General features: G+C 41.8%; 1 protein-coding gene across 2 annotated transcripts in view; it reads left to right on the top strand.

Moving 5' to 3' along the window:
• The window catches only part of LOC121954486 (inositol polyphosphate-5-phosphatase A), a 184,656-nt gene that overhangs the window by 109,248 nt on the left and 59,692 nt on the right, over positions 1 to 15,716 (top strand). For both annotated transcript variants that reach the window (XM_042502000.1, XM_042502001.1), the window contains exons 7-8: positions 4,419 to 4,471; positions 5,871 to 5,990. In XM_042502000.1, coding sequence (XP_042357934.1) covers positions 4,419 to 4,471; positions 5,871 to 5,990 — 173 coding nt within the window. The remainder of the gene's footprint in view (positions 1 to 4,418; positions 4,472 to 5,870; positions 5,991 to 15,716) is intronic.

Raw genomic sequence — 15,716 nt, 5'->3', positions numbered from 1 at the left:
TCATAAGGATTTGTCATTGCCTTATATAAATAAAGTATACGACCCAGACCTTAATGTGCCCTTGCTATTGATTGTTTTACACAGCCGTAGGAAAAAAAAAGAGTAGGGGAAGGCAATAGCGGGACAGGCTGTAGATCAACATCCATATGAGTTTGTATTTGTTGTTTGGCACCATGAGCGTGTCCATAAAAGCATTGACTTTTCATACCCTTTTAGTGCCCTCTGTAGTAAGCTCTGCTACGGGGCTGTGATTACTTTCAAGTTCTGCCCCCCGATGAAAGTTAACTTCCTTCATGTTTTTCTCCTTTGATTTAAACCCCCGCGCGTGATTCACAGATGCGTACGTTAAGGAGATGAAGTCATTTAAACTGGCATTGCTTGTAAAATGCTCTCGGCATTTATCACCAGACAAGACACCTGTGACACAGATGCTGTTCCTCCGTGACAGGCGTGATCCACGAGACTTCGAGGAGCTCGTAAACGAGGGGATAATGTCGGAATGAAAGGCTAAATGAAGGCTTTCTACGCTCATTTTTTGGCGCACAGAAAGATCAGAAAATGTATATTGATTTCACATGTGCAAAAAAAAAATAATCCAATTTAGCTGGTTTGAATCTGTCGTTTTTCTCTCATCGTCTTGAATTTAACAGAATTCTCAGAGCGCTTGGCATTCCTGCTTCATTTTTACGGGCAATGTTTGAGTGGTGACAGTGACAGAGACTGCTCTCTGCACATGTGATGCATCTTTATCCGAACACACACACACACACACACACACACACACAAACACACGCACGTGCTGTCCAGTCATATAAACCCTACGCGAGGCCCTCTCTTATTTGATGGCCCCCCTGGATGATGGAATAAAGATAAATGTGACTGTCTACCGGGGCTCAAATCAATCAGCGTTTGTGTGTATTACTTATTACTCACAGTGCATTTCTGTCACGGGGCTTTTGTGTAACCCCCCCCCCAGCCTGCACTCTTCTATCACCCCCTCCGCCAAACATCACCCCGCCATGATATTATTTATGGGGGTCGGACTTTGAGCTGAAATATAAGAAAGGTCAAAGAATCAAACGGGATGGACCGGGAAACGTTGAAGGCAAAGTGTTTTTGGACAACTGAGAGTGTGTGTGTGCTGCCGGTGTCACATCTGACATTTTATAGTGCCGTTATTTTCCATTGGTGAGTTTTATGTAGTGGTTTCCAGTTTCCAGTGAATCTGATGGCCCCACTTCCCTCCATCACCACGTCTTTTTTTCTCTATTTCCTCAGTCTGTCTGTGTCCTTCTCATCCCCTGTGTGTGTGTGTGTGTGTGTGTGTGTGTGTGTGTGTGTGTGTGTGTTGTAGTGGTCAGCTTGTATATATGTATTGCCTGACACCCCCTGGATATGACCCAGTGTGTAGCAGCCGTTCATCACTGTCATGGGCGGAGACGCCATCGCTGACCTGTGGAAGGTCAGCCAATGTCACCCCAAGCCTTGTGACCTTTTACCGTTGCCCTTTGACCCCCGAACCTCGTCCCCTCTCACTGACTCTTTACAGCCACCATAGCTGATATATGATATGATTACAAGTCCCGTTTAATCCAGATATGGCTTCTTGTCTAAATAACCCTGACATGGAGAGTATATTGGCTAAATTCATCTGTTTTTAAGATGTTTTCATGTGTGTGTGTGTGTGTGTGTGTGTGTGTGTGTTGGGGGGAGGGAGGGGTGATGATGATGTTTCAGCAGGAGATTAAATGGGGCTGGACAGCATCTGTGTCATCGTCTCTGCTCCAGTATCAGCTGCAGCAACCAAATCATGATGTCATCATGTCAGCCAATAGAGAGAGAGAGAGAGAGAGAGACACTTCTCTTCTTCTACACTTTGATTGATTGCATGAGATAGTCATGTTAACAGCTACAAAATAAAAGCACTTAAATTGGTTAAAATAGACAGAAATAATAGTGTTTTGTTTTTTTTTGTTTTTTTTTTTCTTACTTTCTGATATTTAGATGCGTGTTCCACATGACCAGGACGGTCGTGTGTGTGTTTGCGTGTGTCGTGAGCGTGTTTATAAGCAAGCGATGAAGCAGGGGGTCAATCAGTCATACGTGGAGGAAATGGGGCAATCTGGGGCCGGGTGTCAAGGAAGTGATGGATTTTAATGCTGCGATTGTAGTTAATGGCTCTTTAAATTAAATCGAGATTAAACGTCTCTGGCTGCAGTCAGAGCTTGTATGAGCACTGAGCAAGTCGGACCCCCCCAACACACACACACACACACACACACACACACACACACACACAACCCCGTCTCCGCCCCCTCTAAACACTCACCCTTCATCTTATCCTTCCTCATCCTCCCCACTTTCTTTCCTCAACTTTACATCAACATACTGCAAAGCGCACTAATGGATTTCTACGCAACGCGTGTAATCGAATATACATTTTGTGTACATAAACGCATGACTGTAATTACTCAATCCTCTTATTTATCTTTCTAATATATTCTGATTCAGTTTGTTTAAAACATTTTTTTTTTTAAGTGTAAGGTCAATCTGTTATGCCGCAGTGTGACACTCACATCTAATTCCATTTGCTCCTTTCAAAGTCACAATATCGGGACAGCGAGTTATAATTGGGCCCATACATCCTGCCGAGGCAGTATGGATTAATTCAAGTATGCTAATGTAATTCAATTTGATACAGTTAATCTTGTACTAATGCAGATTGAAGGATGTGAGGTGCAATCAAATACCTCTTAGGCTTTTAATTTGCATCTGAGGTTTTTTTTTTTTCCCTAAATAAAATTAGTCAATTTGTAATTATGTGACCTGGCCCATAATTAGTTTATTCATCACTGCAGTTAACTCCCCATTAGGAGTATCAGAGGGAGATAGACAGGAAAAGAGAGAGGCTGAGGGAAAGAGACGTATTTATCTATTCAGAATGAGAACACTCGCAACATCAATTTGTCTCTCATTTAATAATCAGCTTCATGGTGAATCATGTGCTGTTTGAGAGCGGTCTGTGGACTTGTGATTGGATAATTAACTCAAAGCTGGTGGGATCTGGTCAAACAGCTGCACACAGGATGTTTACACTGAGTTTAAGGCTCTGTATATTTTGTATAACTTGAACCTACAGACTGTAGGTTCCAATAAATTCCTTCAGCACTGAACCTACAGACTGTAGGTTCAGTGCTGAAGGAATTTATTGGGTTATATATCAGACGTGTGATAAAGAAACTGATGAGAATCTTTCAAACCAACTTTTGAAGTGCGAAGAAAGAAAATATGCTCTAGGTGCGTTTTGTATCAGCTGGACATAAACAAAGAAACAGACCTCTTGCCCATTTATACATGTACTTAGTGGTGGAAAGTAATTAAAAATGGCATAGTAACTTTTTGATTATTTCCATATAATGTGGTTGATTGGCATTTGTGAGTAAATATTAATCAATAATCAATTATAAATACAGATGTTAAGCAATTACTAAGTTTATTGACTTACCTACAGGGATGAATGAAGTTCTCCTGCACTTAGGTCAAATTAGTAAAACCAGAATGTAAGATCAAGAAAAGAAAAGTAAAAGTCCTGGATTCAAAGTTTTACTTTGTGAGCAAAATGCACTAAAAATATCAACAAGTATTTCCCATGCAGGAAGGACCCTTTTCGAGAGATTTTATCATAATTTATCGTTTATTTATGAGTTAATGTTATTGACTGATTAACAAGTAAACAGCATTTTAATGTTGTAGCTGGTCACTTATAAGCTATTTTGTGTGAGTAAAAAATGTTTAAAGTAACTTGTAACTAAATCCAAAAAGAATTTGCAATTTTTTTAATTTATTTGTTTATTTTTACAGTGATTATCCAGAGCGAAAATCTGTGGAATTTTATGTTATTTTATTTCATTTTATAATCTGTAGAGATGTCGTGGGAATTCTGCAGGTGCAGAAACCATCTGGGCCTACTTGTAACTGTGTCTGTCAGATACAAATGTAGTGAAGTCAAAAGTGCAATAATGTCCTCTAAAATGCAGTGAAGTAGAAGTATAAAGTGGCAGCAAATGCATGGAATAAGGTGAAGTACTTGTGTACTCAAGTACAGCTCTTGATTAAATGTGCTCAGTAACTTTCCTCCACCACAGATTTTTTTAAGGTATTAATTATTCCTTTATATCTGTATCCATCAACAACTTCCCCATAGATTCCATGTAGTTAAAAACGCATTATTCAATACAAAAGTAAATTAGTTGGATGGAAATTCAACCTGATAGTTCAGGTGGGTGTGCTCCCAGATAGTGGACACTGTAAAATAACTGAAACAATGTAGTTTTCATTTGCCATGTGATGACTGAATGCTTACTCAAGTCAAAATCTACCATTGTGATGCTAACTTGAGTCTCTCCTCCTGCCTGCAGTGCAAGTGGTCCAGAAAGGGATTCATCCGAACTCGATGGGCTCTGTCTGACTGGTGAGTCCCTCCAATGACACACCCCGCCTCCTCTCTGTTCCACCCCGCATCATTACAGCTGTATCACTGTGATTACAGATGAACCGTGTCAGTCATGTCCAACTTTAAGGGCTGTGCGAGGTGTGGTGGTTACAGACAGGACACACACACACACACACACACACACACACAGAGTGTGCAATGCCAGAGAGCAGGGATTTGATTAGACATAATCACGTTAGCCAAGCAGTTGCATATGACAGATGACAAAAAACATTACATGCCGTTGAACCACCTGTACGGCATGAATACAAACGCTAGCTTCCAGTGTGCAGTGCAGTGGGTGGAGGGCAGAGGGGTGGGAGATGGGGGGGGGATTGTAATCTAATAGAAGGATGACATGAGAACTAAAGAGCTGAAACGGTAAGCATTTAATAGGGGCATGACGTCTGACAAGAGCAACACAGAGAGAGAGGCTGGCAAAGAGTAGGGAGATCAGATCAGAGATGGGATAGACACAGATAGCTGAAGCCATGCGTGTATTCATTTGTTCAAGATGTCACTGCAGAATAAACCCCTCGAGATAAGACCAATTCCTCTGGGTGGCCAGACTGCACATGCTAACAAAAAGCCTCAGATTGATAGGATCAGTAGGGAAGTGTTCATCACTGTACATGAAGCTATCTTGCTCTTCCCCTGACAGGACAAACTGAAAGAAAACAGATTAGAGTTAATATGTAGCGATATCTGCACTCATTGTGTCACTCATTTGTTTTTTCCCACTTAAAAGTAATGTAGTTTTTCAACGTCAGGAAAAATATAATATTTACCAAGTCAATAATGACCAAATTACTGTCTTGTTGCCAACAGTTGATTAAAAGCTCCGAATCTAATGCCTTCATTCACAAATCTCTCACTCAGATACTCACAGTGAGCTTTAATCAAAATCTAACCTATTGCTTTTCCTTAGTTTCCATCAGGGTTTCCCACCTGGTTCATTTATTTGTGGCGGCCTGCCACGATTAAAACATCTTCTGCCACAAATAGATTTTGTATTTTTTGGAGCTGCAGGTGGAGCAGTAGAACATCAGGCTTACAGTTGTTCCAGCACACACAGTATGAATAAAATCAAGTGTTTTATGTTCCTTAAGGCATGTAATGTCCTAGTAGAAACCCAGAAAACAAGTATGATCCTGAAAATAAGCATAATAGGCCCACTTTAAGTTGCCTACAATAACTTTGTTAAAAGTCTTAATTCAGTTTATACTAATTAAGTAATAGAAAACAGTTGTTGAATTACAAACTAGCTGAAACATTAGCTTCAGTTTTGTCTCATGGAATGAAACATCACATGCTATAAATGCTTATTCATGATGTTTTGGTTGAAGAAGGTCACTCAGACTGTGCTCTTTCATTTCAGTGCCTTTGATCTGGTCAACATCCACCTTTTCCACGATGCTTCCAACTTGGTGGCCTGGGAGAAAAGCCCCTCTGTCTACTCTGGGACCAGGCAGAAGGCGCTGGGCTACGTTTTAGACAGGTACTGTACAGGCCAGGCAACACCTCTGTTTCCCCTTTTAGCTTTCCATGCTGTATTTTCAAACATTATTTTCTTTTTATCGTGACGTGAGGACATAAAGTAAAGTCATTCCCCTCGCTGTGGAGAGACTCCCTTTTCCTGATATGAATAGATGTTAGACTTAATCACAGTTTAGACTCTTAATAAACACAAATTAAATAAGGTCAAAGGTGTTTCAGGTATAAGGCATTTAATGCATTTTTAAGGTTGATGTGTATAATGTTGTTGATATATTTAGAAAAAAAATTAATCCAAAACTAAACTTTTTACCATTTGTAAGAATCAGAATTGAATGTGGTTATGTAGAAAACATATTAGATACTATCCACAATCCCCAGTCTTGTCTGGAGAACCTGTATTGATATTATAATGGAGGCTTAGAGTGAGAGCGAGCAGCAGAGGTACAGCGGAGATTTCAGTGGGATTCAGTCCTAGACCAGTGGGATTACATCTGTCTGTAAAAGTAGGGGGTCTTACTCACTATACGGTCTGTGAACTCCCAACTCTCTTTTATCTGTTCTTTTTCTGTCCCTCTCTCTAACTCCCCCTCACTTTTCAGCATTTTCTTTTCTCTTTTTATTGTGTTATCCTACATTAATCTTTGTTTTGTCCCACTATCAGCATCTATTGCAAGAAAGCATTTTTTGATTGCTCATTTGGGATATGTCTCACACTTTGGTCCAATGTATATATAAAATAATAATATATAAAATATTAGCCTGATTGCCATGATATCAAAAAGTACTGATTTTAGCTGATTTTAGAACTCCCCAGAGGAGAAACCATTTGCATGTTGACATGCGTCTGTCTAACACTTTGGTCCAATGTACAAATAAAGGAATGCTATATAAAACACTGATCAGATTGCCATCAAATCAAAAGGACTGATTTTAGTTTATTTTTGCCACAATCAGGTAAAAAATGGTTTAATTTGGTCCCCAAAGGATCAGACCTAATTTTCTTGACATTCACTGAGTACATTCATGCTCCCCAGAGAAGAAACCATTTGCATGAACTCAGCTCAGCAAGAGTTTTTGTCAAATTTGCACACCAGAAATACCAAATGATTGTCCTTAATTTAATTTTGGGGGCACACTTAGCGCTCATGTTGCACTGAATCAAAATGAGCTGCTACCGTTTTACCGTCAATCTAGGGTCCCAAAAAACAGTCGTAACATTTATAGAAAGTCCTTTATTCCCTATGCCATTCAGGCAATGAACACAGAATAACTGTATTAGGTACAAGTATTATTTTATAAGATGTGCTGTCATCTATCATTGATGTAATTTATTGCTCCTACCTGCCTGTTTGCTCTATTTCATCTTGTGTGTTGGACATTTGTGCGTTTTATGTGTTTGTATGTACCTTTGCTGTGTTTGAGAGAAGCCAAAGACAAATTTCCACTAAGAGTGACAATAAAATCTTAAGTTTATCATCATCGTCTTCCACACAGATTGCCATGCCATTTGCACATTTGAGCTCCCATATGGATCCCTGAGAATATATTTAGCATTTTTAATTATGCTGGTGAGGCTTTAGGAATCTTAATAGCAATAGTAAAGATTTCTCCACTCTACACTGAGTGAAGCCAGCCTCTGTACAAACAGGTTATCCTTTCAGAGGCCATGCTAATGTGATTTATGGGATATCCATTTGCAGCGCAGGAGAATGAGAGAGTGCGCGGTGCGACCCCTGCTCCCTACCTGGCCACGCTTACACAGAATAAAAGCCCGGTAGCAGCCGCGCAGCAGGTGACCTCCCATTCAAAAAGCATCAGAACGCACGACAGGGCTCTGCTTTGGATAACTACATGCATATATGGGTGGCATACATTATTACAGGGCTTCCTGATGTGAATGAGAATTCTCTATGAGGTCATATTTAACCTGTACTTCATTCTTGATTCGATGTGAATGTTTGCTTTTAATGGACTGGGAAGCTAGAGTGTTTAAGGAATATATTTTTGCTTTTTTTTATTATGCTGTAAGTTACCTGGATTTACTGGCATAATGAAGTTTGAAAAGCACCTCTGTTGTTTCTTACATTGAAGTGTTTTCTTTGTATTTCCTCTGCTTTCATCATGCTTTTTCAGTTGATTTATTTCCCCCTTTCGTTGTAAATACACCTAAATAGTGGCGTGTCTGAGTTTTAGCTGGGTGGCTGAGGGGACTGAATAGAAATGGTGTTGGCTGAGTGGCAGTTTCCACGCTCCCTCTTTCTAAATCCCCTTGTGTTGTGAATGGTAACCTTGTTGTTACTTCTGGGCCATATCATTTAAAGGTTCTTTTTTGACAGGGGTGGGGAGTGTTGTGAGGCAAGGTGGTGGCGGGGAGGTCGTTATATGTTTCGACTCCCCTGGTATCCCTTGTTAGGGACGCAGGGGTGGGATAGTGGTGGCATCGCGCCTCACTCGCTCACTTTGGGGGAAACCGTCGGGCGCAGATCCGGAGCACCGGAGTGAGAAAAAGCTGGCGGTGCAGAGGGAAGGGAGGAGGAGCACAAAGGGTGCTTGGGCTCTGTAAAGGGCAGTGAATAATGGGTTGGTCCTTTCACAGAGGCTGCTAACCTTTTGGCAGCCACCAGCAAACTCCATTCTCCTCTGCCGATCTGGGAGGACAATGTGCCCGGGCCGGGCTTTGAATGAAGCGCTACCACCAACAGTGTTCCCATTCAGCGGCTGGTTGGGAACCATCTTTTTGGCCATTGTCCTAACTCTGACTCCTACCCCCAGAAAGCGGAGCAGGAAAAGGGACAGGGGGAATATCTAAAGCCAAACTCCCCCTCCTTCCCTCTCCTCTCTCCCTCTCTGAGCTCTAATCTCTCATCGCGGGATGGGAGAGGAGGAGGGGGGTGCACTGAACACACCACCAGCTGAGTTCGGTGAGGCAGCCGGCACAGGAGCCTGATCACACAGCAGTGCTGGGGACACAGTTCTGCTGCCGGGCATCAAACTCAAGCCTCCACCTTATCTGAGGCCCAGGCCTAATAATGCAGCTTACAGCCCATTGAGAAGACATCTGATAAGCCTTTTCCTCTGTGGCCCTTTTAACTGCTAAACGGTGTTTATCTCCAAAGTGCTTCAAGGCCTCGGGGGAACAATGCTGAGAAGGAACAGCGTTTAGCCAGCCAGACCTCACTATTGAGTCACATCAAAAAAGCACTGCTCTATAGCCTGCACTGATGTGTGGGCCACTTCCATGGGAGCAAAGCAAAGCTCTGCTTCAAATGCATCCCCTGCTTGTTTTCCTGTCCTTTGAAAATGCACATATGTGCTTAGGGCTGCATCAGGCATGATTACCCTTGTTGACTCAGCTACGCCTTGATGTGGGGAATCATTGTTTTGTAATTATGTAATTTAATAGTTTAGTGAGCACAAAGTGTATTAGGTAAAAGGTAAAAGTGAACAAAAACCTCAGACTTTAGACAGTTCTGAACTCCTTTATATGGTCATCTGCCCCAGGCACGTTACTGCAGGTGTTTACATTAAGTAGCAGACAATGCTACAAGTAGTACATGCTAACATCAGGGAAACATAATATCTTGGTTGTCGATGTTTTCTCCCTGATTTTGAATCATATTTGTGCCGGAAAATATCCTGTTGTGTTTTGAAATTTGTATTGGTAGTTTTTAACCACAGAAAGTGGTGCTATACACATTTACTTCCTGGCTGCAAGTGCTACACGTAGCTACATGCTAATATCAGGGAAATGTGTAATCTTGGTTGCTGATGTTGTTCATTTCACCCCAGTTTTCGGATCATATTCCTGCAGGAACATGTCGGATTAAGTTTTAAAGCCTTCATTTGTGGTTTTGAACTAGAGAAAGTGCAGCTGTGCACAAAAAGTTCCCGGATGCAAGTATATTGCTACATGTAGCGACATGTGTATTTCAGGGAAACAAGTAATCTTGATTGCTGATGTTGCTAATTTCTCCTCAATCTCAGATCATATTACTACTGGAATATGTCCAGTTGTGAATATTTTAATTGGTCATTTTTCATGGTACAAAGATACGTTATACTTTGCCATCATTCCACGAGGTGCAGTGACGTTGCATGTTGAGATACAGATATTATTACCAATAAGAGCAGACTGGGCTTTTCCATGGGGGGGACTTAAAGAGACAGGTGCTAAAACAGAGTTTCAGACATAGGGGGGAATACAGGTGTTCCAGGGGTTTGTTTGGGTTTGTTTTTGGTTTTTTTGGGTTGTTTTTTTTTTAATTTAAAGCATGTAAACATGTTCTAGTAGAAACCCAATATACAAGTATGTAAATGAAAATTAGGATTATAGGCACCTTCAAATTTAAGAAATAATGTTTAAGTCTTATCAAGGGAGAATATGCTAGAAACATTTTTTGCAGTTAAAAAAAATCTGCTCTTTTGCTTATCTCTGTGTGAGACAGCTGATGTAAAGTGATGCCTGGCCTCTCTAGAGGATGGAAGACATGGCTGCTAAATGAGCCTGCAAAATGATAGTATGAGATAAAATCAACAGGTTTTTTTTCCTCTTCCTTAAAAAAAAAATCCCTTTTGTGTATTGGAGTTTGTTTCTTTTTTCCAACCCCCATTCAGAGTGGCTGGTCCGGTTCAGGGGAGAACAGTTTTACATTACAACTGTGAAATCCTGGCATAAAGGCGTCCTTTGTGACGCGCCATTATTTTCACACAAATATAGTCCATTGTCACAGTGCTGAAGTTAATTTGATCAACATTGGGGACATTTAACTGTTTTGTTCGCTGAAAAGACTTGTTTCATGCTCATTTTCGGGGCATTGAAAAGCAATGATTGGCAGAAAAATAATGTTGCCGTTAACAATTCAAAGCAATTAGTTTCCCATGGGGAGGCAGTGGGCCGCACTGGCCACCACACAGCGATGCTTTGTCATTTTATGGATGGTCATCAGTCAACTGTCAGAGCTTCTCAAAGAGCCCTCCAATCTAAATGTTTCCCTTTAGGCTTTTCCCAGAACAACAGGCTGAAAGAGTAGAGAAAGGCCGGCTAGTTTCCAGCCAATAGACATGTTGAGCTGCAAAAGGGAGGACTGGATAATCACAGGGAGATCCTCCATAAAGCCAGGATGAATTTATTACCCACAGCAGTGTGTGTGTCCATTTCCAATGAAAAATAACAAATGCTTTGTTTACTCATACAGCACCTATTTTCGAATTATACATTATAATAAGGTTACTGGTGTGTGGGTGGGGGGGTGCGCGTGCGTGTGTGTGTGTGTGTGTGTGTGCGTTCCTGTGTTCCTGTGTTCCTGAGCTGCCTTCTCACCCTGGGAGGCCTACAGGAGCAGAGGTTAATCTTCCTCAGTGTCCCTCTGCTCATAGTGGGCCTGTTTATTTCTCTCTCTCTCTCACACACACACACACACACACACACACACACACACACACACACACACACATACAGCCGTGCTCCAGCAGTCACTTAAAGACGTTGGGGAAGAGCAAGACATAAAAAAATCTCTTCCCAGCACCTGCAAAGAACTTTGAATGTCCTCCTCCACAAAAATATTCAACTTTTTATAGACATGTGTATAAAGATTTGTCAGGTACAGCTTTGCCACCAGATATCGTAAAGTCCTCATGTTTGCCAGACAACACATCTACATGATCTAATATTGCACAACATAACATAACTATAGATAAGAGCTGCTTTAAAATCCTTTTTACCTTAAATACCTCATAATTCCCTCTAACAATGACTTTGTATTGCTTTGAAAGCACTAACAAATTCCTCCTTCAAACAACTTCTTGTACTCAAGTGACTCACCTAAAACCGGATATTATAAGACATTGTAATTTACCTTCACCCAGTGCTGCCATTGAATACAGCTTGAACGCATAATAATGTATCCAGGGGCGTAAATATGGACAGTGCCGGCAGTGCAGTTGCACTGGGGCCCATGAGGTTGGAGGGGGCAACAATGTGCTGGCTGGATGTTTGTGAGTGATTCATATTGCAACCTCAAAAATTCAACTGTGTTCAAGGAAGAACTTATGTTTAAATTTAAAAAGTTGCCATTTATGTCATCAGAAAGGCAAACCCGGCCTGCGCCATGGTTTGCTTCTCTTTTCTTTTTTGAAAAATAGTCTGTAGTGCAATAAATAACAAAACTATACGCTTGACTTACATAAACTATCAAAAATATAAATAATCTGTTTTCTTTGGTATTGCTATATTTACATACATACATACATATCGGTAGATAGATAGATATACAGTATATATAGATATACAAACTGTTGAGTAACATGTATGAAAATATTGTCCAATGTCAGGTCTTTATTTGATCATGTGACAATACGATTAACTGTAGCTTGTTTGGGTGCAAAATCTGTCAGTAGGGCCCATCATAATATCAAGCACTGGGGCCCGTCGTAAATACCTTACACCACTGAACGTATCTCAATGCAACTTCCGTTTGCTGTTAGTTTCAGCCTCCAGCTGCTAACAGCTAACGATAACTAGCTCTCCTCTTGCAGATTTTAACATAGATTTGCTGTTCACAACTGCAGCATTATCAGGGCAACAACAGGGTGAGGTCTCTGAGGTGATGATATTGAATTTACTGGGTCCATTCATCCCGACAGTGTCCTGGGTAAAATCTCTGTTTGTCCTAAGATGACAAGACGCTGTTAGTCTCAAGCCCTGCTTTTTAGCCTGCACAAAACTGATGTTACACAATGGAAAAAACATCAGCCACAGCTACTGGTGGATGTCATCATATTTGCAGATAGATCGATGGCAATCACCAAGGTGAATTTTGGCTGCTGCTGATGTCCATTTTTAGATTTCATTTTGGTGCATTTCCCCTGTTTAAGAAAAAACACCAGGTTAACACAGTAATAAAGATGTTGGGATAATAAAGATGTTACTATACAACTATATTTTGGGAGAGGGCCCGTCTTAAAGTTAGGGCCACAATATTATGTAATAGTGCAAGACTCAGTTGATGTTGTATCTTACCAAAGAGCATTTGAACATTGGGCTTTTGGGGCCCCCGAAATGTCTGAGACAGTTGGTCTCTTTGCCTGGCTGGTAATCCAGTCTTGAGTACAGGTGGTCTGGTCCTCCAGGCTCTTTTAGTAAAGATTCCACAGAATGAAGACTCAACACCTCTCAGTTAAGTTCTCTTGCCGCTCCGCACATTATTTCATCATTTAGCTCCATCTTTATCCAAAGTTGTCTTCTTCATCTTGAGTTTGTGTTGACACTGGCGTTGACTCAAGTTGACTTATTCGTTAACCTCTGTGTGACCGCAGCAACATCCTTGCACCCCCTCAGCATCCTATCTTCCCTGCGTGGTGTTCTTGGTGGGGTGGGCGTTTCTGAGGAGCTAGGGTCCTAACAGGGGGACGAGGGGAAGGCTGTCCTGCAGTGTCAAAGGTCCTGTCAGGGGCCACCCCTGGCCTATTCAGACAGACGTCACCCAGCACATTCTTCACAATGTTAACATTCTCCCAAATTCTCAACATTTACTTACAATGGATGACTGCGCTCAGCCCAGCCATTGTGTGCAAAGTCAAATCTGAACGGCCAACTTATGGTAAGTCATCTTGTCAATATAATCATGACATGGCCCCCCGTTGCACCCTCATAATCTCATATAGACTGTCTATTATGGCTCAGTTTAGCTGTCAATCACAGCGTGTAATCTGGCGAGGAGTCGGGGATGGATTGAGGCTGCTGTGACAGAGGAAGATTCATAAGCTGGCGCGTTTTTGTGTGTGTTATTTTGGTACGTTATCTGTGAGATTGTGATGCTGTACATGTCTGTAATGCATTTTCAGGGTCACAGGAGTTTTTATGCTTGTTTGTCCACTTCTATGACAGTAAGTTTGTGTGTGAGAGAAAAGTAGAATCCGAAAGCAAGAATGTGCTATGGTTGCTTTGTGCTGGTGGTTTAAGGAGCCTGGGAGCAGAGTCGGGGGCCATGTTATAAATTAGCGTCTGACCCCAGTCTTTGTGTGGCCCATAGGAAGGCCTGCAGAAGGCCCCAGCCCAAACCACAGTGAGAACGGCCCTTGTGAAGAGCCTCTTTCAGGGGTGTCACTGCGCGATGAATTGGCCCGCAGAAGCATGTTTATAGACTGTGTAAAGGAGTGCGTCTTTGTGGGAGAATGTCACTGACACTGTTACAGTTTGCCTGAATGAACTGTGATGACGAGGCTAATGGGGCCCCCGCTGAGGGTGAGGGTCAGGCTAGGGGGGGCCCCCCAAGCTCAGGACCCCCCACCCTCAGGCCCTTTTCACGCCCAGTAGCTGTAGCTAATGTTGCAATTCTTCGTTCCCCCAACAAAGGCCAAGAAAAAAGTCAACTTTCACACCAGCGGGTCACCATGAGTGCTTTAGGAAATGATCGTGTAAACAGAGTGTTACCTTCTGACCTGTGGCGGATACCTTGGAGCAGCAGACAAAACAGTAAGGCTGCGGGTATTAGACATGGCTGTTAGCGGGATAAAGCTACAGCAAACAGAGGAGGAAGACCTCCAGGCTCTGCAGAAACACACATACACTCTCTTTATTTGTCTGTATTACGTCTTTCCCACTCTTTTCTTCCCTTTTCACCTTATAACCCATTGTATTAGCACCGATTACTGACTGAAAACAAAGTAAGACCTAGTTTAGATTTTATTGCATTTACTTTTGCATATAGTCTTCACTCACAGCAGCAGGTGACGTGGTAAATTCTCTGTTAGTGTAAGGACTACAGGAGTTCCCACGCCTGTAACAACCGCACTGACGCTCGTGTACAGCCGTTTTACTGGCCTCCATTGGAGCCAATAGGATAAACTGGCTGTTAACCCTGTTTGAATAGAGCTGAGTCTCTTAGCACCAGGATGTAAGGTCATTAATGACATCAGTCCCAGCTTGACTGTATAAATGAGGTACTACTACACACGCGCACACACACACACACACACACACACACACACACACACACACATATGCAGTACAGTCTGTGCAACAGATGAAGTATTTAGCAGAATTGCTTCCATTGCAATATGCAGTGAGTTCGATTTTAAGAATTCGCTGATCAAATTCATAATTCTGTTCACTGAATTACATCTTAAAGGGACAGTTCACCCTCACATCAAAAATACATATATTCTCTCCTACCAGTGGTGCTATTCATCAGCCCAGATGGTTTTGCTTGGAATTTGTCAAGAGTTTGAGATATCAGCTGTGGAGATCTACTGCATCTACTGCAAGCTCACCTAGTTACACTGAGCCAGCTAATGTTACAGCTCAGCCGATGTGGACCTTGTTTGTGTTTACATCTCGCGTTGTCACAAGCATGAGCCTCTCATCCATGAGTAGTGCTCTTCCTTCTATGCCGTGATATGGTTGGCAGGTGTGGTTCAGTAGAAGAAAAACATTTCCTACATGAAACTGCTCACCACAAGCCGAGTATGATCTAGTTTTATTATGTTGAAGAAAATATTAAACATCTCTACAGCCGATATCTCCCAAAGTCACACCAAAACAATCTAGACTTATAAATAGCACTACAGGTAAGAGAGAAATTGAGCTTTTTTTTTTCAGGGTGAACTGTCCCTTTAAGTTGTGATGAGGGTTTGTGATATCAGTACCTCGAGTCATATTATGTATCAGTGTCGATGTAGCCTTGTTGTCTGCAAAGGTTCCCATGACACACATTTCATCAGATGCTTG

This window comes from Plectropomus leopardus, chromosome 15 (assembly GCF_008729295.1).
Source record: "Plectropomus leopardus isolate mb chromosome 15, YSFRI_Pleo_2.0, whole genome shotgun sequence".
NCBI classification, from domain to species: Eukaryota; Metazoa; Chordata; class Actinopteri; order Perciformes; family Serranidae; genus Plectropomus; species Plectropomus leopardus.
This window is presented reverse-complemented; position numbering and strand designations above follow the sequence as displayed.